The sequence below is a fragment of the Bos indicus genome, chromosome 18 (assembly GCF_029378745.1).
Source record: "Bos indicus isolate NIAB-ARS_2022 breed Sahiwal x Tharparkar chromosome 18, NIAB-ARS_B.indTharparkar_mat_pri_1.0, whole genome shotgun sequence".
Taxonomy (NCBI): domain Eukaryota; kingdom Metazoa; phylum Chordata; class Mammalia; order Artiodactyla; family Bovidae; genus Bos; species Bos indicus.
In genome coordinates, this window is record NC_091777.1 from 15,081,344 (window position 1) to 15,104,460 (window position 23,117).

Genomic DNA, 23,117 nt, shown 5'->3' on the forward strand with positions numbered 1-23,117 from the left:
AAGTCGGGATCAGGGCCTCAGGCGGGCCCCGCCATCTGCGCACGTCCGCTCCCTTCCGGCTCCCGGGCTCACTCCGCAGCCCCTGGACCCGCTGAGCCAAGTCCTCCCGGGAGCCGCGACCTGGAGCGGCGTCTGATGCCCTCACTCGGGGCGCGCCAGGCTGCAGTTCTACGCGCAGCGCTTGTACTCGCAGTACAAAGTGGCAGTTCAAACCCGCTAAAGAATCCCAGCTGGATTAGAGTTGCAGCGGATCGCTCGGTCACGGAACCCGATCGCGGGGTACCGAGGATTGACCAACAGGCCTGACTTGAAGAGGCCCGACCGCGCAGGCGCCGGGAAGACGCCCGACCGCGCAGGCGCCCCGCGGAGACACCACCGCCCCCCCACCCCCCGCCCACCGCACCCCCAATAGCGCAGGCGCAGCTTCCGGGTCAACATGGCGGCCGCGTGGCTGCTGCTGCGCGCTCTCCGCCCGGGTCCGGGACCGGGTCCGGGGAGGCTGCGGTGCCCCTACTCGGGCTGGAGCCCAGGCTGCACTTCCGGAGCCAAGTGGAGGTGGCCGAATGACGTCCACAGGCCTCCGATGGGCCCCATCGGGCCTGGAGGCCGAGCCCTGCAGGTAACGTACGGGCCTCCGGCAGCGACGTTTGAGATGGTAATTTGGAATATGCTCTCCGCCGCTTCGGCTTCGTCTTCCGAGAGGCATCTCCTGCCTGCAACTGGAGGAGAGGCGGGCGGCGAGGCCGGCGGGCAGCCCAAGGGAGAAATCAGGGGCGAAGCCGCACAGTTGGACTTTTAAAGCCCTTGTTCGGGCTTCCCTGGTGACTCAGTGGTAAAGAACCAGCCTGCCAATGCAGGATGGTACCCTGCGTGGGTAAAATCTCTGGAGAAGGAACTGGCAAAGCACTGTAGTATTCTTGCCTGGGAAATCCCATGGACGGAAGAGCCTAACGGGCTACAGTCCATGGGGTCGCAAAGAGTCACACAGGATTTAGTGACTAAACAACAGGGCTTGTTTCGTATATTGATATTTTTTGCGCATCTTCCTGGCGTTTTGAAATTGAATCGAGTAAGAGTTTCACGAATATCTAGCAGAGGATTATTTGCATTCATATAGATCAGATCACTCCAGGATGAATTCTAGCGCCTTCCAATTGCTCTGAGCTGTTTTTCGTGTGAGCATTGTAAGTGTATTTTACTCTTATCGTGTAGCTTGCCATGTTATGGACACACATTCATTGACCCTCTGTGTCAAGGCTGTGTTCCAGGCCCTGTTAATGTTAACATTTCACTCTGGAAACAGACCCTAAGTGCTTTTTTCACTGATTTTTTTAGCCCTCTCTTAGGACCCCAACCCTCACATTTTAGGTTGTAATGTATTATTGTATTTTACCATAAGATGAGGACCAATTTCATACAATAATCCTATTCTACACCCTTTCTGAGTCTGTGAACAACTATAGATCATGGCATCCGGTCCCACCACTTCATGGCAGTAGATGGGGAAACAGTGGCAGACTTCACTTTTGGGGGGCTTCAAAATCACTGCAGATGATGACTGCAGCCATGAAATTAAAAGACACTTACTCCTTGGAAGAAAAGTTATGACCAACCTAGACAGCATATTAAAAAGCAGAGACATTACTTTGCCAACAAAGGTCTGTCTCATCAAGGCTATGGTTTTTCCAGTAGTGATGTTTGGATGTGAGAGTTGGACTATAAAGAGAGCTGAGTGTGGAAGAATTGATGCTTTTGAACTGTGGTGTTGGAGAAAACTCTTGAGAGTCTCTTGGACTGCAAGAAGATCCAACCAGTCCATCCTAAAATAAATCAGTCCTGAATATTCATTGGAAGGACTGATGCTGAAGCTGAAACTCCAATACTCTGGCCACCTGATACAAAAAACTGACTCATTGGAAAAGACCCTGATGCTGGGCAAGACTGAAGACAGGAGGAGAAGGGGACGACAGAGGATGAAATGGTTGGATAGCATCACTGACTCAGTGGACATGAGTTTGAGTAAACTTTGGGAGTTGGTGATGGACAGGGAGGCTTGGCGTGCTGCAATCCATGGTGTGGCAAAGAGTCGGACACGACTGAGTGACTGAACTGAACTGAACTGAATGGATATATTACACTTGTTTTTGTTTTTGATTCTATTGAGAAGGAAAATCATAATTCATTAATTTTAGTCAGACTTGATTATTCTGTGAAAATAAGCAAGGACTGAAGTAGGCAATTCACACGTACTTGTGGATACTTAACAGATTACCTCACTAACAACTAGAACAGTAATAACATAATCTGGTTTAAACAAACAGCGTTTAGGGTTGACTTTGAAGAATGACTTTTGTGTGTGCTGTGCCTGACACACTGTTCCTCGTTTATGGTGCCCAGTCCACCTCTCTGTGGTTCTCCCTTACATGCCTCCTGGCCATCACTGAACCAAGTATAGTAGTATTAATTAAACTGGATAATAATTGTATGTACTAGGAATTTTTAACCTATTGCTAACAGGAAATTATATGTAGCATACTCCTTTGGTAAGGAGTTACTTTTCTTCATAATAGCAGCCGACCAGGGATGAACTAATTTAAAATAAATGTATGTATGTTAAGTGTGTTAGTCACTCAGTCTTTGGGAACTCCTAGACTATGGTCCGCTAGACTCCTCTGCCCCTGGAATTCTCCAGGCAAGAATACTGGAATGGATAGCCATTCCCTTTTCCTGGAAATCTTCCCAACCCAGCAATCGAACCCTGGTCTCCTGAATTGCAGCCAGACTCTTTGCCATCTGAGCCACCACGGAAGCCCTTAAAATAAATAAGTCAATGGAGAAATTGCTACCACTGAGATAGAAAAAGTTAAGTTGGACCATTGACCATATTCAAGTGGGAAATTGGACTTCCTGGGAATGTTCCACAAGGCACGGTTGTCTGGAGATGTTGGGAGCAAAAGGTCTGGACAACCAGTGAAGCCTTTACTGCTTGTGTCCTGAAGGAGCCCTGGGGCACACAACAGCAGCCAGTGTTCCGCACCTCCATTTCAGCGTTTCTTTGACTTGCTTGCTTGCTGTTGACATTTGGAACTTTTTTTTCTTTTGATGTTATGGTAAAACTTTGAAATAATGCTCAGATTATTGGTTCATATTTCAGGGCAGTGGAAATATTACATAAATGAATCTTGGCGCTTTCAGGAAAAATTTTGTATCGGGGGTGAGTTTGCAGTGCCAGCTGTGCGGTGGCGTCCGTGTAATTGAGGCTCTGTGACCTTCTTTTCTCTTCAGAGTTTCCAGTTGCGACTGCTAACCCCTACCTTTGAAGGAATCAGCAGATTGTTGGTGAAACAGCACATTGTACAGAATCCAGTTGGACTCTGGAAACTTCTAGGTTTGTATCTTTGAAAAGACAGAAGTGACAGGCAGAACATGTGGCATTTGTGAATAAATTCAGAGAACTGCTTGTTTGACATTGTCAGAAAAAATGAAATCACTAAGAGGCCCTTCGACTGCTACCCAGTGTGAGCCCTCAGATGGCTCTGAAGTGAAGTTTTTGAGAAGGAAAAACTTAGACAAAAATTGTCTAAGGTCAGAACAGGCCATTTTTGCTTATTTTGAGTTGTCTCTTCTTTTTTTAAAAATTCTGGCCATGATTAGGCTGCTTGTCAAAGGTTGTTCATGTTCTGTAGCCAGCTCCAGTAATGCTTACTAAGGAGCTACAAGCTTAGTAAGGGCTGCTTGACAAAGGTTTTTCATGTTCCCTGGTGGCTCAGATAGTAAAGAATCTGCCTGCAATTCAGGAGAATATGGGTTCCATCCCTAGGTTGGGAAGATCCCCTGAAGAAGGGAATGGCTACCCACTCCAGCATTCTTGCCTGGAGATTCCATCGGCAGAGGAGCCTGGCGGGCTCCAGTCCATGGGGTCACAAAGAGTCGGACGTGACTGAGCAACTAACATTTTCATGTTCTGTAGTGAGCTCCAGCAGTGGTACGAAGCTACAAACTGTGTCTGGTTTATGTGCAGAAATTAAGTAAACATAACTTAATTTTACACTGGAGTTGCACTGTTTTCATGACATCTTGTGATATCCTGCTGTCTCTCTTGCTCTCTTTCTAAAAACTTTTGGCTGCACCCTGTAGCATATGGGAGCTTAGCTCCTAGACCAGGGATGGAACCTGCGCCCTTGCACTGAAAGGGGGAATCTTAACCACTGGACCACAGAAGAAGCCCCCTGCTGTCTCCTTAACTTAAGTCAAAGGCCTGTAAGGGTTGACACCTATGTTTTTACTCCCCGCTTTATTCATTTGGAACAGGAAAACAGTAGAATCTTCCACTGCTGCAGACAAGCAGCCTTGTGCCTACCCAGTCCCAGCAGCCCACACGTGCCCCCAGCGGCAAGCCCTCACCCTCCCAACAGCCCTGTGTCTGGTGGACACAGAGGCGGTTTTATTTGTGATTTTGTTAGTATCTGTGAAGGAAGGTGCAGCCCAGTGACTTTCTGAGGCACTCTCCCCCGTTCTAAGTGCTGATGGGGACAAGCGAGAGCCTCAGTGCGTGGAGCAGGCGCTGCTGTGCCACAGCTGCTTGTGCTGCTCGTTTGTTTAATTCACTGCAGGCGACTGTGTGTGTGGCAAGGGTGGTTCTCCCACAGACCCATGACACTTTCTCAAGTTTATGGTCATAACTTTTATTCCATCATGTTGGCTATTTTAAGTTATAAAAACACTTACCTTCAGTTGAAGTGGTTTATCGTTTATAGTGAGTAAAGATTGTACCAAGAACGATCATCCAAATTTCTAAATCCTGTGCAGGTAGGTTCTCGATAGTTTATGTTCTGTTGGTTGTCTGGAAGCGTCCTCTTCTCCTGAGTGTATGTGTTAGTGCTCAGTCATGTCCATCTCTTTGCAACCCCATGGACTGTAGCTCGCCAGGCTCCTCTGTCCATGAAATTGCCCAGTCAAGAATACTGCAGTGGGTTGCCATTCCTTTCTGGTCTCCACTGTGGCTCACATGGTAAAGAATTCTGCCTGCACTGCAGGAGGTCCAGGTATGATCCCTGGGTCGGGAAGATCCCCTGGAGAAAGGAATGACAACCCATTCCAGTATTCTTGCCTGGAAATCCCATGTACAGAAGAGCCTGACGGGTTCCAAGGGGGAAAGTTAAGTCCATGGGGTCACAAAGAGTTGGACATGACTGAGTGGCTAAACACTTTTGCTCTCATTCCCGTCTCCAGAGGATCTTTGCAACCCAGGGTTTGAACCCAGGTCTCCTGCATTGCAAGCAGATTATTGACCGTTTGAGCCACCAGGGAAGCCCTTTGTCCTGAATGTCTCCCTGTAATTGCAGGTCTGGTTGCTGTTAAGCACTTTCCCCATTTCTTGTAGGAGGCACTTACTATTTTAACACTTCGAGGAGAAAGCAGAAGACCAAGGACAATGATAAAGCCAAGGGGAGGAGCCCTGAGGATGACGAAGGTATATCAGTCTAATTTTTTGGGCAGAGGGGCTGCTTCCCCCGGGGACCTGTGGGATGGAACCCGTGCCTCCTGCATTGGAAGGGCAGTCTTAGCCACAGGACTGCCAGGGAAGTACCCCGGGGAGGTTTTTTACTTTAAAAATGGTTTCATGTTATCTAAGCAGATGGGACCTCAGTGAACAGGAATGTTCGTGACCTTGAACAGCTTGTAATTAGGCACTTTGTTGTAATATTGGCCAAGTGTAGACTGAGCAACTAAGCACAGAGGGTGCAGAGCCCTCGTGCGGGTGTAGGGTGGGGGTGGGGAGGGCCGCGGAGGCGGGGCGCGGGGCCTGGACGTCGAGCTCCGCCCTCCTCTCACGCCTGCTCCCCACCTGCAGAGGAGCGCAGGCGCAGGGAGCGCGAGGACCAGATGTACCGAGAGCGGCTGCGCACCCTCTTCGTCATCGCAGTGATCATGAGTCTGCTCAATGCGCTGGGCTCCAGTGGAGGCAACATCTCCTGGAATGACTTCGTGCACGAGATGCTGGCCAAGGGCGAGGTGCAGCGGGTGCAAGTGGTGCCCGAGAGCGACGTGGTGGAGGTGTACCTGCACCCCGGTGCCGTGGTGTTTGGGCGGCCTGTGAGTGCCGCGCCAGCGGGGGTTGCTTAGAGCGAGCCGTGAGTGTCTTGATTTAAGGAGGAGCCTGGAGGCTTTGAGAAGGGGGCAAGGCCATGTGGCCCTCGGGAAGAGCCGGGAGGGTGGCAGCGAATGTCCAGGGTCCACATGGCATGTGAGCAGCAGGAGGGAGGTGGTGGGGCTGTCGAGGTGGAACCCCTCGGGCTGGGACAGGTTGCAGACAGACAGGTTGGCAAGGACTGGCCCTTGGAAGGAGCAGGAAAGAAAGGGGGCAGAGGAGAGGGACCCTGCTCCTCCCCACCATAGGTGGCCCCCTGCTGTGCGGGCAGGGGAGAGGCAGAAGGGTCTGTGGGCTTCACCCCAGTAGCGGATCTGGCATTGGGGAGTGGAAAGGTAACCTGTGACAGCGCTGGAACCTGGCTGGGTGGACCCTGCTGTGAGGACCTGGCCCTTTAACCTCTGAAGTGGAGCCTGACCACTTATAATGATGGTCGTCTTGCTAGACTTTGAAGAGACTTCAGAGCAGAGGGAGATCTGGTTGCTCTGTTTAAGTTCCAAGAGATCTTAGAATCAGAGAGGACAGTTTCCTCTGGAAAGCATGGCTTCTGGAAAGATGATTGATGTGGGCTGGGGTGGCAATGATGAGACCTTCACACTAGAGAGCTTAGAATCAAGAGTGGACAATTTCCTCTGGAAAGCATGGCTGCTGGAAAGATGATTGATGTGGGCCAGGGTGGCAGTGATGAGATCTTCCCTCTAGCCTCCAGGAAGTGCCACCCACTTCCTCTTCCTTAGCCTCTTGTCTCCCTGAGGACCGAGGAGCTGCCTCGGTTGACTGTCAGGTCCAGCCGACAGGCAAACAGTGAACTTTTGGAGGGTGACTGCGGGTCTGGATCCCACACTTCAGGCTCCTTGCCAGGGTCTGCTTTGCCCTCCAGCAGAGTGCCAGCCTGGGGCTGAGTTTCAGTCGCATGTGCTGCCCTGCATTTGCTCAAAACCTTCTGTTAGTGAACATTTCACTGTAATTGTGTTTGAGGAAACAATAGCTTTCTAGATGTGGAGGAGGTTGCTGAGCAGCAGGCGTCTGCTTCTGAAGCCCTGTAGCTGTCCGCAGTGTGGCGGGGGCACCGTTCTCTGTCCTCAGGGTCAGCCGTCTGGCCTGTTTGTCACTCTCACGTGCCTCTGCTCTCTGCCCCCAGCGGCTGGCACTGATGTACCGAATGCAGGTGGCAAACATCGACAAATTTGAAGAGAAGCTTCGAGCAGCTGAGGATGAGCTGAATATCGAAGGCAAGGACAGGATTCCAGTTTCCTACAAGCGGACGGGATTCTTTGGAAAGTAGGTTGGTCGTTTCTGGGGGCCTCTGAATTAAACCAGGCTTCACTTTGTGACGTGAGAGACAAAAAGTCCAAACAGAGTCTCACACTGGCTGTGCCCTCAGTGAACTGAGCCCCTGGTGGAGGCAGGCCTGGAGTGGGTGGCGTGGGGCGGGAAGCCTGGAGTTCCTTGGTCACTGCTCCAGTGGTCTGTGGTGCTTCTTGTTTAGCGCAGGGTGGGTTTGCTGCCATCTGCAAACAGGAAAGTGGGGCGGGGAAGGGAGAAGCAGATGTTCCTGGGAACCTATTGGTTCCGTGCAGGGCCTACGGGTGGTGGGATCTGCACCCTTCTGAGGGGGAGCCAGTTACTCGATAGGCCTGGGCGTGTAGCTGGGTGCTGGGACCATGGTGTGCATAGGGCTGTGTCCCCTCATGGGGACTGGCGGCATCTGGGAAGTGCCGCGTGTCTGTCACAGCTCCAGCTCCTCAGGGGGCAGGGCCCCCAGGCAGCACCTCTGCTTGTTCTAGGGCGTGGGGGCACACCCCTCTTCATCTGGGGGTGAGGCCCCAGGGTTTGCTCTTTGTACTGTTAGGCTGATTTCGCTTAGTGACCCAAAGCGGTGGCCTACTTTTGAAAGCAAAATGCATGGATGGTGAAGAGCTGCTCTTGGTGGGCATGAGCTGTCCAGGGCTCTGGACAGTGGGTGGTGGTTCTGGCTTCACGCCTGGTTGGTGCTGCCTGCTCAGCACCGCGGTACCCAGACCTGGGCAACATATGAAGGAAAGGAGGTGGTGAGAACTGGATGAGATGCATTTTCAGTGCTGGCTCCACAGGTTGGTCTCAGAGCGAAGGAGTCCTTTTCCTTCTGGGAGGTCTGGGCCCAGCCTGGGTGAGGCGTCGGCGCTGCCCGGAGCCGCGCCTGAGCCTCTGCCCGCCTGTCTCTCCCGCCAGTGCCCTCTACGCCCTGGGGATGACGGCCGTGGGCCTGGCCATCCTGTGGTATGTTTTCCGTCTGGCTGGGATGACAGGACGGGAAGGCGGATTCAGTGCTTTTGTAAGTTGTGCACATTGTTCCCCTGAACTTGTGCCATTGGGATTTTGTCTGTGTTGGGGCTGAACCCTCTCCTGTAAACGGCAGGATGGGTGCATGGTGGATACTAGCCTGTCAAAGGCCTATCTGGATGTCGTCTGGCAGCTCCTCTTTCCTTCTGTTTGACTGACACGGGGGCTTGGCTCCCCAGCTCTAGCCAAGGCCCCTTTGGTGATGTGGGAGGGGCTGAACCCAAGGGGGTCCATACTACAGTGTGCTCTGCACTTCCCTCTCAGCCGGGCTTGCCTTTTGGGGGGTTCATGTACTAGCTGAGACATCTTTGAAGGTTGTCTTCAAAAGAACAACCTTAATACACTCCACAAGTATCCTCCTGTTCCAGTGCATTCGGCGCAGTGTGCCCTCCCTGTCAAGTCGTACCTGGCTCATCAGGCACGTCAGCCACAGGCCATAGAGGAGGCCCTCCTGGGAACCGGGGTTGTGGGGGTAGAGTGCCCCTGTCTCTCCCTGAATGGGCCCTTGGGAGCTCTGGATTTGCATCCACACTGGGCAGCGTGGTGTCTCCTGGGGTGCAGTATACCTGGCTCAACCAATGTGATAATTCTTGCACATTCTGGACTGTTTTTTTGTTGTACTTAAATAATGCTGTGACGAATTCTACACACTGCCTCTTTTGAGAGCTGAAGGAGATTCTGGCTGAGGTGAGCTGCTCACTGAGAGCTTATCTGTCCAGCCAGATTGCTTGCCAAAAATTGACGAGGTGACATTTTTACCAACACTTGCAGAATTGAGTGTCTTTAGGTAACTTTTAGGAGAAGGCAATGGCACCCCACTCCAGTACTCTTGCCTGGAAAACCCCACGGACGGAGGAGCCTGGTGGGCTGCAGTCCATGGGGTCGCTAAGAGTCAGACACGACTGAGCGACTTCACTTTCACTTTTTACTTTCATGCATTGGAGAAGGAAATGGTAACCCACTCCAGTGTTCTTGCCTGGAGAATCCCAGGGACGGGGGAGCCTGGTGGGCTGCCGTCTATGGGGTCACGCAAAGTCAGACACGATTGAAGCGACTTAGCAGTAGCATTAGCAGGTAACTTTTATATAAATCAGTAAAAGAAGTCAGAGACTAATGGGGAAAGTCACATAGAGAAATAAGAACACTCCCACACGGACTCTGTTAAATCACTGGGTTAACGTGGGAAGCTTTTTCCTTTAGGGTAGATTGCTCAGTGCCAGGCAGCCTCTGTCACCGCCTTCATGTGTCTGGACTGTGCCCTTCCCTGCCATCTGAGCGAGTGGAGGGGTGGGAGGACGTGCAGGTGAACCGGCGCCCCGGCTCCTTCGCCCTGCCCCGCTGGGCTGCATAGGGCTCCGCCCTCTATCTTTCTGCCCAGAATCAGCTGAAAATGGCTCGTTTCACGATTGTGGATGGCAAGATGGGGAAAGGAGTCAGCTTCAAAGATGTGGCAGGAATGCATGAAGCCAAACTGGAGGTCAAGGAGTTCGTGGATTATCTGAAGGTGAGCACACAGGGCATGGTGGGCAGGGGGATTGCCTGGCCTGATGCTGCGCTCCCGGTGCGTCCCCTGCTCAGCCCAGACCAATGGTGCCCTGCGCGGCCTGTCACTGTCACGGCGGAGCACTCTGTTCTCCCTGAGCCGTATGGACGGGACCAGTTCAGGACCCAAGCCTTCCAAGGGTCGTGTCTGGATGATTCTCTGGAGCCCAGAGATCAGCCTGCATTCTGCTGCTCTCCTAGAGCCCGGAGCGCTTCCTTCAACTTGGTGCCAAAGTCCCGAAGGGCGCACTGCTGCTCGGCCCCCCCGGCTGCGGGAAGACGCTGCTGGCCAAGGCAGTGGCCACGGAGGCCCAGGTGCCCTTCCTGGCAATGGCTGGCCCAGAGTTCGTGGAGGTCATTGGAGGTGGGCCCACCTGGCTGCGTATTGGGGGCTTTGAGGGTGAAGGTGGAAACATGAGACCCGTGTCTGGGAGTCATGGGCATGGAAGGAGCAGGTGCTGACATCCTGGGGAGTCCAGGAGGGAACAGGCCAGCCCATGTGTGCCAGAGGCCACCTACTGGGCTTTCCCTGAGAGCAGGGCTCGTGCCATGACCTGTCCACTTCCCCGTCCTCTGTGTCCTCAGGCCTCGGTGCGGCCCGTGTGCGGAGCCTCTTCAAGGAAGCCCGGGCCCGGGCCCCCTGCATCGTGTATATCGACGAGATCGACGCCGTGGGCAAGAAGCGTTCCACCGCTGTGTCCGGCTTCTCCAACACAGAGGAGGAGCAGACGCTCAACCAGCTGCTGGTGGAGATGGACGGTGAGTACCGTGGGGCTGGGATCGGCAGGGATGTTCGTGGACAGTGAGGGTGTGTCAGCACCAGGAGCTCTTCTCCAGCAGGAGGTAACCAAAAACATAGCTTTCAATTTCCCAAAGTCAGGGCAGTAGTGAAACAAGAAAGGAAAGCTGGGAATATCAAGTGGGGTCAGGTCATGACAGTGGTCGTCAGTCTCAGAGGGGGCCAGGGGTCATGCTGACAGGAGTCTCTGTGCCCAGCGTGGGTACAGTGGGTGCCTCAGGTACACTGCCAGGGCCTCTGTGTCAGCTGTCCTTGAGATGACCTCTGGAACTGGCTGCCACACAGTTTTTTAATGGAGTTGTTTTTCTTTTTGAGCTACTCCTGTAAGATCCTCTTTGGTGGGGTGTGTGTGTAAATATTATGTGTTTGTGTTGTTTATAATAAAGTATACAAACCATAAAATTAAGCCATTTTCACCATTTTTAAGTGCAGAGTTTAATGGCTGAAAGTACGTTCCCAGTGTTGTATAACCATCACCACAGTCCGTCTCCAGAACTTTCTTATCTTCCCAAACACAAACTGTCCCCATTAAATATCAGCTGCACATTCTCCCCTCCCCATGCTCCAGCTGTGCAGGACCCATCTGTAAGTTTTCTTTAATCAGAATTCTAGTTCTGTTCTAGGTCTTGTAGATGAGAAAGATGCTTTTTTCTCAAAGTAGTTTTGGTCCTAAGAGAACCATTTATTGGTGTATTTATTTTCCTCTTTAAAGTATTCTTAGTGTTTGGGATGGTGGATCTGGTGACCAGTGTGTGGGGCAATGGATTATGGTTGTATTGTGGCTAAAGGTGAAACTTTTTTTAGCCTCTTATTTTCAAAGTCTCAGACTTACAAAAGCACTGCAGAAGCAGTCAGAATTCCTATAAGCGTCCTACCCCCCGCCCCCCCCCCCCCCCCGCCGCAGCCTGAAGGCCTACATGGAAGAGGCGTGACGTGGGTGTTGGGCAGATGTGCGCTTCTGCAGGGCCCAGGGCAGGCTCGTGTTGCCTCAGTGTCTTGTCTCCTTAGTCTTCTCCAGCCTGGGCCTGACTCCCCCTCCTTGCCCTTGTGGCTGTGACACTTCCTCCAGGTCAGGCCTGGGAAAGGACGTCCTTAGAGCGAGGTCCAGCCCGTGTGTTGGCAAGAGCCATGCAGCTGGCCTTGGCGCCCACGCCCCCTGACCCTGGTGCCGGGACTCAGGCCTGCAGCTGGGCAGGTCAGGGGCTGATACACGGGAGTGTTTCATCATGTGAAAGCCCCGCAGGTTCAAAATCAAAGTGATTTCTCACAGGGCGAGGAAAGGGCGGCCTCGTCAGGGCCTGAGGACCGTTTGCATCTGGGGGTGCCCCTGCAGACCCCCATCCCTCTCTGCATCTGGGTGTGTCAGTCAGAACAGCTCAGGGTCTCTGCCCCATGGTCAAGGTCTGAGGGGCCGTCTTCCTGGGGAGGACGTGCCCAAGAACTGTGGACCTGAGACATGGCTGTATGAGATGCTCCTTGGGGATGGGGTCCCCAGTGGGGTCTGCCTCCCACCCCACCCCCGGCTCTGACCGGCCCCTCCCTGTGTGCTGGGCTATGAGCGGCTGGATCCTGAGTGTGCCGTCTGTTCGTGTGCAAGTTAGACTCCTGCTCCCCAGATATCCCATTGTAAGATGTGATGAGTCTGCTGTCAGAAGTGCAGACAGGACTGTGACCTCTGGCTCTCTTTAGAAAGATGGGCAACGTGGTGCTCCTATGGGACATGGGCAGAGCATCTTGAAGCCACTCTCGTGGGGGCGGTGCAGGGACATGGTGGGGTGCCCCTCTCCTCTCGGAGCAGGGGTTTCCTGACATGTCGTCAGGCTAAAGCACAGCCCTGCGCCTAGTCGTGACCTTGTGCAGGTGATGGGGGGACTCCCTTGTGGCCCTAGGGCAACAATCCCCCCACCCCTGCTCCTGTTGTTGTTTGCACTTGAAGCCAGAGACCAACCCTCCAGGCAACGTGCACCCCCAGGAAGCATTCCCAGCTGGCACCTTCTCTGCTCCTCTGTGCTGCTGGCAGGGGGGTGACTTCTTCTGGCTCTGCTGCAGCCGTGAGAGTCCCTGCTCCCTCCTCGGACACCCCCCAGAAGCCCTGGCAAGGCTGGGCTGCTGCGAAGGGGCCTTTGTGCACAGAGACAGCTGAGCCTCTTCCGCCTGCAGGGGCAACTGAGGAGCCTTTGTCACCCCTCGGGGAGGAGTGGGCGCTGGCCGTGGGAAGCCAGCGCTAGAGGAAGCCCACCACACAGGCGGAGGCCGGGCACCTGCCACCCCTCTCACAGCCTGATGGGCAGAGAGAGGCCTTTGAGCTCAACGCCCCACGGTGGACATTTCTGTCCACACCCCCGTGGACTTGATTCTGCCCAAGTTCATGGAAAAGCCCAGTATCTAACCAGCAAGGACCTATAGTCAGTGCCTCGTAATGACGTGTGATGGAGGAAAACCTGTGAGAACGTACATCAGTACATACGTATATGCGAACATAGTGGGGCCACTGTTGTGTATGTGAGCACTGTAAATAACATACACTTCAATAAAAATAGAAAGGAAGCAAAGGGAGCCACAGGTGGCCCTCCCACGGCCTAATGTGGAAAAACATTAGCCTGTGACCCGTGTTGGCTGAATCTGCAGGAGGCATGCCTCTTGGTCCTGGCTCAGTGTGTGTGGATGCCGGCGGCTCCAGCACGTTTTGCTGAAGCACCGTCCTCCCGCGCTGAGCCGTCACCTCCTCGCGAGCGCAGCCAGTGCCTCTGCAGAGCCTGTTCTCAGCTCTCTAGTGCTGGGCCGTGACTCCGTCCTCAAACACGCATCACTTGTCATTTAGCTGTGCACTCAGTCTTTGATCAAGGTAGTGGCAACAGCAGACGTGGTGAGGATGAGGAGACTGGATCCCAGACCCCATTGTGAACCCGGGCCCTCAAGTGAGTGAAGCAGCTGTGAAAAGGAGTCCGTGAAGCAAACCTGACCCCCTGCAGCGGGGGTGGACAGCATGCTGCCTCTCGGGCTGGCTCTGAACAGACTGAGCACGCCCAATCTGCACGCTGATCCGGTGTCCACAGAACACGGTACTCCAGTGTTCCCTTGCTGAACACCCTGGAAAGAGCCTGTGCGACCTTCAGTGGGTGCCTGGCTGAGCTCTGTGTGCTTACCCGGCCACAGTGCAGACACCAGGTGTTGTTATGCAAGCCTGCCTGACTGGACCTCAGGATTTATGCCAAATGAGAGGGTCACCTCAGAGAGTATAAATCATCTGATCCAATCATCTGAGATTGTGCAAATGACAGAATTCTAGAGAACAGACAGATGAGTAGTTGTGAGGGGCTGGCACAGTGAGGTTTTCATGGTGATGGTAGTGGAGGGGCACGTGCCCAGCCACTGGGGGCAGCATACGGCCTGTGCCTGCAGCGTGGGCCCTGCATAGGAGTCAGCACTCAGCCGTGGGGACGTCTGTACGGTGTCACCCTCTCGTGTGTCCACAACTGTGAGTCCCTAAACCAGCCCTGTGGTGGGTTGCTGACAGAGGCCGTTCTGCGGGAGCGCCCTCCTGGAGCCCCTGGCATGGCTGTTGTTTTCTCCTGTATCCTTTGTTTCTGCCGTTTTTCAGTGTCTTTTCACTGTTACATAATCTCACGGTCTGTGTTCATAGCCCTGGCCTGTGGCAAGCAGGCATTTGGGGAACCCTAAGGGGCAGCCCAGGCAGGAGGCTGAGACAAGCTATGGGGGTGCCCCTCTGTCCCCAGGTGGCCCAGGGAGTAGAGTCCGGTCTGTCCAGGGCCCTGGCCTCCAGCAAGCCTCTCGTTTCCGTGGGAGACTTTGGCTTTTCCGGCAGTGCAGCTGTGCCTCTTGCACACTGGGTGGTCCTCATTTTTTCTGGTGGTGTTGCTATCGGTGGCGGTCTGGGGAAGCTGCCCGGTTGGGGTCTGCACCTTCACGGCCACTGTCTGTCCCTCCAGGAATGGGTACCACCGACCACGTCATCGTCCTGGCGGCCACCAACCGAGCTGACATTTTGGACAACGCTCTGCTAAGGCCGGGCCGACTGGACAGGCACGTTTTCATCGACCTTCCCACGCTGCAGGTCAGTGCGACCCTGCTGGTCCATCCGGGCTCCCTGCCCTTCTTCTGGTTTTGACTCTCACTGACCTTTATGATGAGACGTTTGGGCTGAGTTCCTTGGATAGCATTTGCAGAGCCTCACGCCCATGTGCCGGTGGCTTTGGAGAGTGAGCTGCACAGTGGCCCTGACGGGGTGGACGGCTGTGAGCCCTGGGACCTCTTGGCCCTGCTGCCTCAGGCCTCAACTTGGACACCCACCTCTGAGGTGTTGGGCCTTCCTGGTGGCTCCCAAGGGAGCAGGAGACCCCACAGGAGCAGGGAAGGGTCCGGAGGGTGAGTGTAGCAGGTGGCTGGCAGGTTAGTATTTCCGTGGAGACACGCGTGGAGGTATCATTTGCAGCTCTTGAGTTGGTTTCTGAGAGTAGAAGCTGACCTCACAGCCAGCGGCTCCTGATCAGCAGGCAGGGAGCCGGCACTGTGGCCTTTGTCCCGTGGCCTTTGACCTGTGGCCTTTGCCCTCTGTCCTTTAGGAAAGGAAGGAGATCTTTGAGCAGCACCTGAAGAGCCTGAAGCTGACGCGGGCCAGCAGCTTTTACTCCCAGCGGCTGGCGGAGCTGACACCTGGCTTCAGTGGTAGGGCCGTAGGGGCGCTGGTCCTAGTCTGGGGTCAATGGGAGCGGACCTCCCCAGGAACTCTCCAGCCCTGCTCTGGGCTTCTCGGCCAGCACAGCTGGGGTGGGAGTGGTGTGCGCCCAGCAGGCAGGGGTAGAGGGACTCCTCCCCAAGGTTCTGTCCCGTGCCCCAGGGTGGTCCCAGCCTTGCTCCCTCCCACTGCTCCCCACCAGAGGCGACCCTGCGAGGCCGTGTCCCTCCCCGCCACCTTCTCCATGTTATCACAAGTCTAGATTTTTCTGTACGGTTCTCATTTCACAGGGGGATGTAAATAAAAACCCCTGTTAGCGTGGTGTAAATCCTTGTTATCATGGTGTAAGTTTCTTCCCTTTGGACCTTTAACACCCTGAACTAGAACCTCATGGGTGTCAAGAACCTTTCTCATTCCTCAGTGTGTGTCTGAAACAGTGGGTGGAAGGAAAGAGGGGGTCCAGAGAGGCTGCTTGCTGAGCACAGCTGTGGGGCAGCTCGAGGGGGACAGGGTGGCTCTCCTGCCACCCCCATACCTCTGCGTCTACTAACACCCCCCACCCCCGTGCTGACAGGCGCTGACATTGCCAACATCTGTAACGAGGCTGCGTTGCACGCGGCGCGGGAGGGGCACACGGCTGTGCACACATCCAACCTGGACTACGCCGTGGAGCGTGTCGTGGCCGGTACGCGGACTCGTCTTTACGGGGCTGGAGGGGGCAGGCCTAGACATTGTGTGATGGCATTATTGCCCCAGAGGGAACACAGGCCACCTGTTCCTGCTTCTCTGTCAGGTGTGACTTGTTCTCCTTAATTTGAGATACTCTCTGTTGACCAGGAGCAGGCGTGCTCTTGAAACAGAAATATAGAAGGATCTTGCAAACTCAGCATCCTCGGCCCACCAGCTGATGGGCGGTGCCGGACAGCTGCTGTCCACATGGGCAGGAGTTGGAGCCGCTGCTCCTGAGGTCGAGGAGGAGGCCTTTTATGCCAGGGTCTCCGTGCCCTGTCGGGGGGAAGGAGAGGGCGGTGTCTGGGCAGTGCTTTCCTGCTGTTGGATGTGGAATGCATGGACTTCTGTGAGGAGAGCAGGCCAGGGCTCCCGTAGCCCCTGTGGCAACACCAGACATGGTGTGTCTTATCCTTAAATGGAATTCCACCCAAGGCACCGAGCGGGATGCCGAGGAAGCCACGCCTCGCTCAGATGGCCGTCCCCCTCAGTCTTTCAGACCTAGGACAGACCCTCCGCAGTGGGGACAGCGAGTACGCGAGGACAGAAGGGCTCGCCTCGAGGTTCCTCACTAGATCAGAGTTTACATAAGCCAGTTGTTTTGCATGAAAAGTAATATGCTTGCAGCAAGTGTGTTCTAAGTGGGAAAGACTAGAGAAGAGTGCCCAGAATCCTGCCCGAGCGTGCAGCGCCTCGAGCAGGGTACTCCCGCGCGGCAGCCGCCAGGGCCCAGGGACAGCCCGACTGCCACAGCCAGCACGTAGGACGTCCTCTCGAAGCTGGCGGCGTAGGTGGTCCTGGTCGCATCCCTGAACCCAGGGCTTACTCAGGGGTAACGACGAGTGGACAGTGGGTGAGGCCTTAGCAGTGACCTGAGCAGGGGATGTAATGAAAGGTTATGAGGTGAAGGGTCAGCGATTCAGGTAAGAGGACTGGACAGTCGCAGGCTGCAGCTGCCCTGCTAGGTCATGCCGTCGGCCCCGCAGCCCAGCGAGGGCCATGTTGAAGGGGCTGCAGTCCACGGAGTTTTGAGTGGTGGGGTCAGTGGGCTGAGCGAGGCTCCTGCGGCATCCTCACAGTCTGAGCAGCCGGGGAGAGGATGGGTGGCTGGGCTGGGGACACAGAAGCTGAGAGTCCGGTGGCGACTTTGCGTTGGCACCTCAGGAATGTGCCTGCCATGTACTTGGGATGCCTGAGCTCACTTTTCTGATCTTCTTTCAGGGACTGCCAAGAAGAGCAAAGTCCTTTCCAAGGAAGAGCAGAAGGTGGTTGCGTTCCATGAGTCGGGCCACGCCCTGGTGGGCTGGCTGCTGGAGCACACGGAGGCTGTGATGAAGGTGTGTGTGGGCAGCCCTAGCCTGGCTGCCCAGTTGGGCTCACTTTGGAAGGCCCACGTTTTGTGCCTGGAGGGGTGGGGGTGGGTGACCGTGGGAAGGCCACATGATGACCTGCAGTCTCCCTCCCCATCTGCATGGTAGGTTGTGGAAATAAGAACTGCCGGGCGAACTATCAGCTCTGAGATGTGCTGACTTAGAAAGGAGGTCAGCACACGTTATGTACGTGGCAGGGCTAATGCCATGACGCCACCCCTGGTGGTAACATTCTGACCGGGGGTCCCTGAGTGACCACCAGGGACAATGCCCATGTTGGGGACATGGGTGCCCCGTGTTGAGGGTTGTAACTGCCTGCCGCTTGGACCTGTCCCCCCTCACTCCTTGTTCCCTGACCTCCAGACAGAGGGCTGTGCTGGCAGCTGCAACCTGGGTACAGGTGTCTCCCAGGGGCGTCGGCTACAGCTGAGCATTGCTGTCAGGCTGCCTTGGATGGTGCCCCGCTACTCAGGCTGGTCTGTCATGTCCTCTGCAGAGGGCTGTGACTGAGACCCGTGTACGTGTGAGAAGACCCAGTAATTAAGATCAGTGTCTTCATGCAGTATCTCAAGAAAATGAATGTAGGACATTCACTTGGTGCCTGAGGGCCAGGTAGACGAGTTGTGCTAAGAAGGTCCTCTCGCTCGCACCCAGTCCCTGCCAGCCAGCGTGGTGACGTGCACTCCTCGGAGCCTCGGGGTGGCCTCTTAAGGCTGTGACCCTCAGACCTGTGCCTGTTCGGGGCCGGCCTTATCATGTGGGCTCATCTCTCATCGTCACCGTTCTTTCCTTCATGGACACGTGGTCATGTGTGGGGTCCTCACGCCCTTCTCTGCAAATGCTGTTAGAAATATGGGGGCCTCGGATTGACTTCCTTGCTTCGAACCCTCTGAGCAAAGACTATCTTGTGCCCCCTCGTCTCTGAAGCCTGGGTCCTGCTGGCTAACAGACCACCTCACTGTGCAGGTGTCCATCACTCCTCGGACCAATGCAGCCCTGGGCTTCGCTCAGATGCTCCCGAGAGACCAGCACCTCTTCACCAGGGAGCAGCTATTCGAGCGCATGTGCATGGCCCTGGGCGGCCGTGCATCCGAGTCCATCTCTTTCAACAGGGTCACTTCCGGTGAGCAGCAGCTCCTGCGCTGCTTCGGTGCCCTCAGCCCTTGCTCGAGGGAGAGGGAATCTGTGGAGGGGTCTAAGTAGTGGGATGCACATGCCATCTTGAATTTCATTAAGGGTTGTGTTTGGCTGCACTGGTCTTGGTTGCGGCGTGCAGGCTTTTCATTGTGGTGGCTTTTCTTGTTACTGAGCGTGGGCCCTGGGGGGCACTTGGGCTTCGGTAGTTGTGGCCCATGGGCTTAGCTGCTCCTCAGCATGTGGGATCTTCGTGGACCTGGGATTGAACCCATGCCTCCAACATTGGCAGCTGGATTCCCAATCACTGGACCACCAGGGAAACCCCGAGTTGTTTTTTCACAGAAAAGAAAAATGTTTTAAGTTTAAAGGACCAGCAACAGGGCACAGTTGTTCCCTGGGTTCCCACCTCTGCTGTCAGGGTACAGTGGTCCCTGGGTACTGCCTCTGCTGTCAGGGCTGGTGGGGTCCCTGACCTGCAGTTGCAGGGAACCACCTCCTTTTCTGATCCCACACTCCAGGGGCACAGGACGACTTGCGGAAGGTCACCCGCATCGCCTACTCCATGGTGAAGCAGTTTGGGATGGCACCCAGCATCGGGCCTGTCTCCTTCCCCGAGGCCCAGGAGGGCGTCACGGGCATCGGACGGCGTCCATTCAGCCAGGGCCTCCAGCAGATGATGGACCACGTTAGTCCCTCCCAGCCCGAGCCATGTGTGTGGGGAGGGGGTTTGGTGTGCTGGCCCCGTGCCCACAGGAGCTGAGGTTCTGGGTAAGGACCCACTGGCTCCTGATGGAACTGTGGGTGCTACAGGGCCATCAGGGACAGCGAATAAATGCCTCCGGGGACAGAGCCAGTGCCTGTGATCTCTGCAGCCTGAGGAGATGGCCAGGCAGTGTCACCACCCTCAGACAGCTCTGGCAGCCTGGTGCACTGGCACGTAGACAGCCTTGGGTGTGGAGGATGAAATGGGGTCCCAGGCTCCAGGAGCTGGCGGCCCCTTGCACAGGGGGTTCCCGGGGTGGGGGTGAGGGCAGGAGACTCTTGGCCGCCGTGCTCTCCTGTCCCCTGTAAGACGCAAAAGGCCGTGTTCTGAACTCGTGCCTTAGTTTCTTCCATGTGCCTTAGTGCTGGGGCCAGGCCGCAGGGGACTCCGTGCGCAGCAGCAGCCATCCTGACCATCACACATCTTCTCCCTTCGCAGGAAGCGAGGCTGCTGGTGGCCACTGCCTATAGGCACACGGAACAGGTGCTTCGGGACAACCTGGACAAGCTCCACGCGGTGAGCCTCTGCTGTCCCCGGCCCCACGCCTGCCAGGAGCTGGGCCCACTGTCACTTCACACTGATGCAGCCACTCACCCTTCCCAGAAAACCACATGACCAACAGACCCCCATCCAGCTCAGCTGGATCCAGCATCTTCCCTGCCTTGCTTAGCCTCATGTCACGCACCTGCCAGGCCAGGGCCAGTTTCTTCAGGGCAGACAGGAGGATGCTGCCAGCCCTCGGGCCCATTACCAGCTTCAGTGTGCAGTGGGTCTGGTTGATGTGGCTTAAGCCCTTTCCAATTCAAAGTTCTGGAAATTTTACACTAAACATTAAAGCTCAGAAGAGTTTCAGATGCACAGGGAGCTGCAAACATGGCACAGAGCCCTCAGCCCATGAACACTCCCCCCATCAGTCAGGCTTGTTTTCTGCAACCCAGTGACCACCACGCCCACACTTCACCCAGGTCACCTTCTGTTCTCGGTGCTCACGTCTGCCAGGCCCTCTTGGCTGGGATAGTCCCCCTCCTATTACAGACAGCAGAGCATGAGGGCTGGTCTAGTGTGTGGGGAGCAACCCTGGTTGGGCTGTGTGTGATGTCCTCACAGTGATGCTGGGTGTTGGGTCTGGAGTGACCCCAGAGGCAGTGTCTCTGGACCTAGTGAAGGGGCAGCTCCTGGTGGATGGTCAGCTGTTTCTTCAAGGCAACGTTGTGGGGACTGTGGTGTCACGTTCTCAAGACCAGCAACACCTGCCTGCGTGGAGCCATGGGCAGTGCAGAACCTGCCAGGACCCTGTCATGGGAGCTGAGTCTGTGCTGCTGCTGTGACCTGCCCGCACCGTCCTGGAGTTCCAGGACTGAGTGCCACACAACTTACCCTGGGCACCGCCTTCAGGTCGGCCCTCCCTGCCCACAATTCTGCGTCTGCCGCTTGTAGGTCCCCAGTCCTGCAGTCAGGTTCATTGAAGAAAATCCTGAGTGCGAGCAGAGCCTTGCAGTTCAAGCCTGTGTTGTCCAAGGGCCAGCTGTCAGAGCAGTCAGTGTGGGGGTGACGGGAACCCGTCACTGGGGGCTATATCCTGCACATCACTTCCACTGCCCCTCCATGCTGACACTCACATGCATTTGCAGAAGAAATCCAAGTTGCCCAAAATAAACAGATTAGGAAGGGAAGTAGAAAAGTTAACGAGGCTGGCAGCTGGGCTTGTCTCTAAGGTGGAGACAGGGAGCGATTCTTTGCATGGGCTGCCCGCCTGTGCTGCATCCCTGGGAAGTGGCAGGTCTGGGAGGCCGGGCCCTCCCCCTTCCGCGCTCTGCTCTCAAAGGGCTCTTGTCTGGGCCCCCATCTGCCGCTCACACTGCCCTCTTGTTCCTCCAGCTGGCGAGTGCCCTGCTGGAAAAGGAAGTGATCAACTACGAGGACATCGAGGCCCTCATCGGCCCTCCGCCCCACGGGCCCAAGAAAAAGATCGCGCCGCAGAAGTGGAGCGATGCCCAGAGGGAGAAGCAGGACTCGGGGGAGGAGGAGGGGGCCTAGCAGCTGCCCCTGCTTGGGGAGGAGGCATCTTGGCCCCGGTAGTGCCCCCACCACCACCCCTGTTCTGGTGCTGGCCAGGGGGCCGGGCATGCAGTCCTCACCTCTCAGCCCTCGCTGGTCAAGACCCCCCAAGATCTATTTATTGACTTCCTTGCCTGGAGGAATAAAAGGCTCTGCCGAGATGGGTGGTTCATCTATGTTTATGGGTTGTCCTCGTGTGGAAAGGTCACCTGTGCTCATCACAGGTGCGCATGGAGTGGCCCCATCTCAGGAGGGAGCTGAACAGTTTCACAGTTTGAGGCTCCTCGTGGCCCCTGAAACCTGGTCAGAATATCTCCAGCTCTGCACAGGAAGGACCTCTGAGCCCCTTGCTGCCTATCCTCTGTGGGGCCCTGTCCTGGGCTCGCTGGCCCACGGTCAGAGCCAGGGGCAGGCGCTGGGGCTGGAGGAGTAAGGCATGGCCACCTCCTGCAGTGTGGACGTGGGCCCCTGGCGGATGTCTAGAGGATGGGGAGGGAAGCCTGTGCTCCTGCGTGGTCAGCTCTGCCCTGATGGTGTCCTGGATCAGGGATCCCGTGTCTGCAGGGTGAGAGGTCAGCTGTGCAGGAACCAGCTTCCTTTTCTAGGACTCAGGAGCGGCAGGGGGCACAGACAGACGAGGTGCACTCAGGGCCCCAGTCCCCTGTGACACGACCTGCTGCTTGTTACTTCCCCTTCTGTGCCAGCGCCTGGAGCCGCCCCCACGCCCAGTGCCCCAAAGAAGCACAGGGACAGGGCAGGTGCAGGTGCCCACCCAAGGAGGGGCCCTGAGGGGACACCTTGCCTCTGCCCTATCCTGTTTAATTCCTGAAGACAGCCTGGAGTTAGGAGGGTGGGGCCCTTCTGTGACCTCACTGGGACATGGCCAAGCTCACCCCCTTGTACTTTACATTAAAACAGCCAGTGTCTGGTGACACTTAGCCAGGAATAGGCTGTTAAGTGGGGTGAAGAGGGGCACCTCATTGTAGTGGAGGAAGTGCAGCCTGCCTTCCCAGGGCTTGCCAGGGAGTGGGCTCATGGGAGCCCAGCAAGGGGAGGCCGATGGGACAGTGCTCTGATGTACAGAAATGAGTTGTCACAGGTGACGTCACCTCCTGGTCCTTAAAACACAGGAGAGCCCTGGGAGTGGGGCCTCAGCCGTCCCTGCTGCTCCTCACGCCTCCCTAAGGGGCTCCTGGGGGCGGAGGTTCTCCCACAGCAGCTCATGGCCGCCAGAGCAGCCAGACCACTGGGCAACCTACTCTGCCCAGCAGAGTGGATACGGCATGGCCTGACAGCAGTTTCTGGAACTGTCTCGGAGTCAGGTGTGTGAGGGCTCCTTGCTGAGACAGACATTAAGTGAACATACATTTAACACATCAGAGCCCAGAAGACAAAGAATATTGGAAGAATTAAAAGAGTTCTCACATCATAATGCAAGTTGTTTTCCAATCTGATCTATGCTCAAATAAACACAATTTTTTTTGTTACACTTCTTGTTTTTAAAATTTTTTGTTGAAGTCCGTTGTATTAATGCCAGATGTACAAGACAG

General features: G+C 55.5%; 1 protein-coding gene across 1 annotated transcript; it reads left to right on the forward strand.

Moving 5' to 3' along the window:
• The first annotated feature begins 404 nt into the window (after nucleotides 1-404).
• SPG7 (SPG7 matrix AAA peptidase subunit, paraplegin) lies at nucleotides 405-21,728 on the forward strand. The gene is made up of 17 exons (XM_070770466.1): nucleotides 405-619; nucleotides 3,286-3,388; nucleotides 5,384-5,473; nucleotides 5,855-6,096; nucleotides 7,293-7,432; nucleotides 8,363-8,465; nucleotides 9,852-9,977; nucleotides 10,217-10,379; nucleotides 10,601-10,774; nucleotides 14,765-14,889; nucleotides 15,398-15,500; nucleotides 16,085-16,195; nucleotides 17,461-17,576; nucleotides 18,576-18,732; nucleotides 19,265-19,431; nucleotides 19,948-20,025; nucleotides 21,388-21,728. Exons 1-17 carry the CDS (start codon nucleotides 437-439, stop codon nucleotides 21,544-21,546), a joined length of 2,340 nt encoding a protein of 779 aa, XP_070626567.1. The 5' UTR covers nucleotides 405-436; the 3' UTR covers nucleotides 21,547-21,728.
• The last annotated feature ends 1,389 nt before the right edge of the window (nucleotides 21,729-23,117 follow it).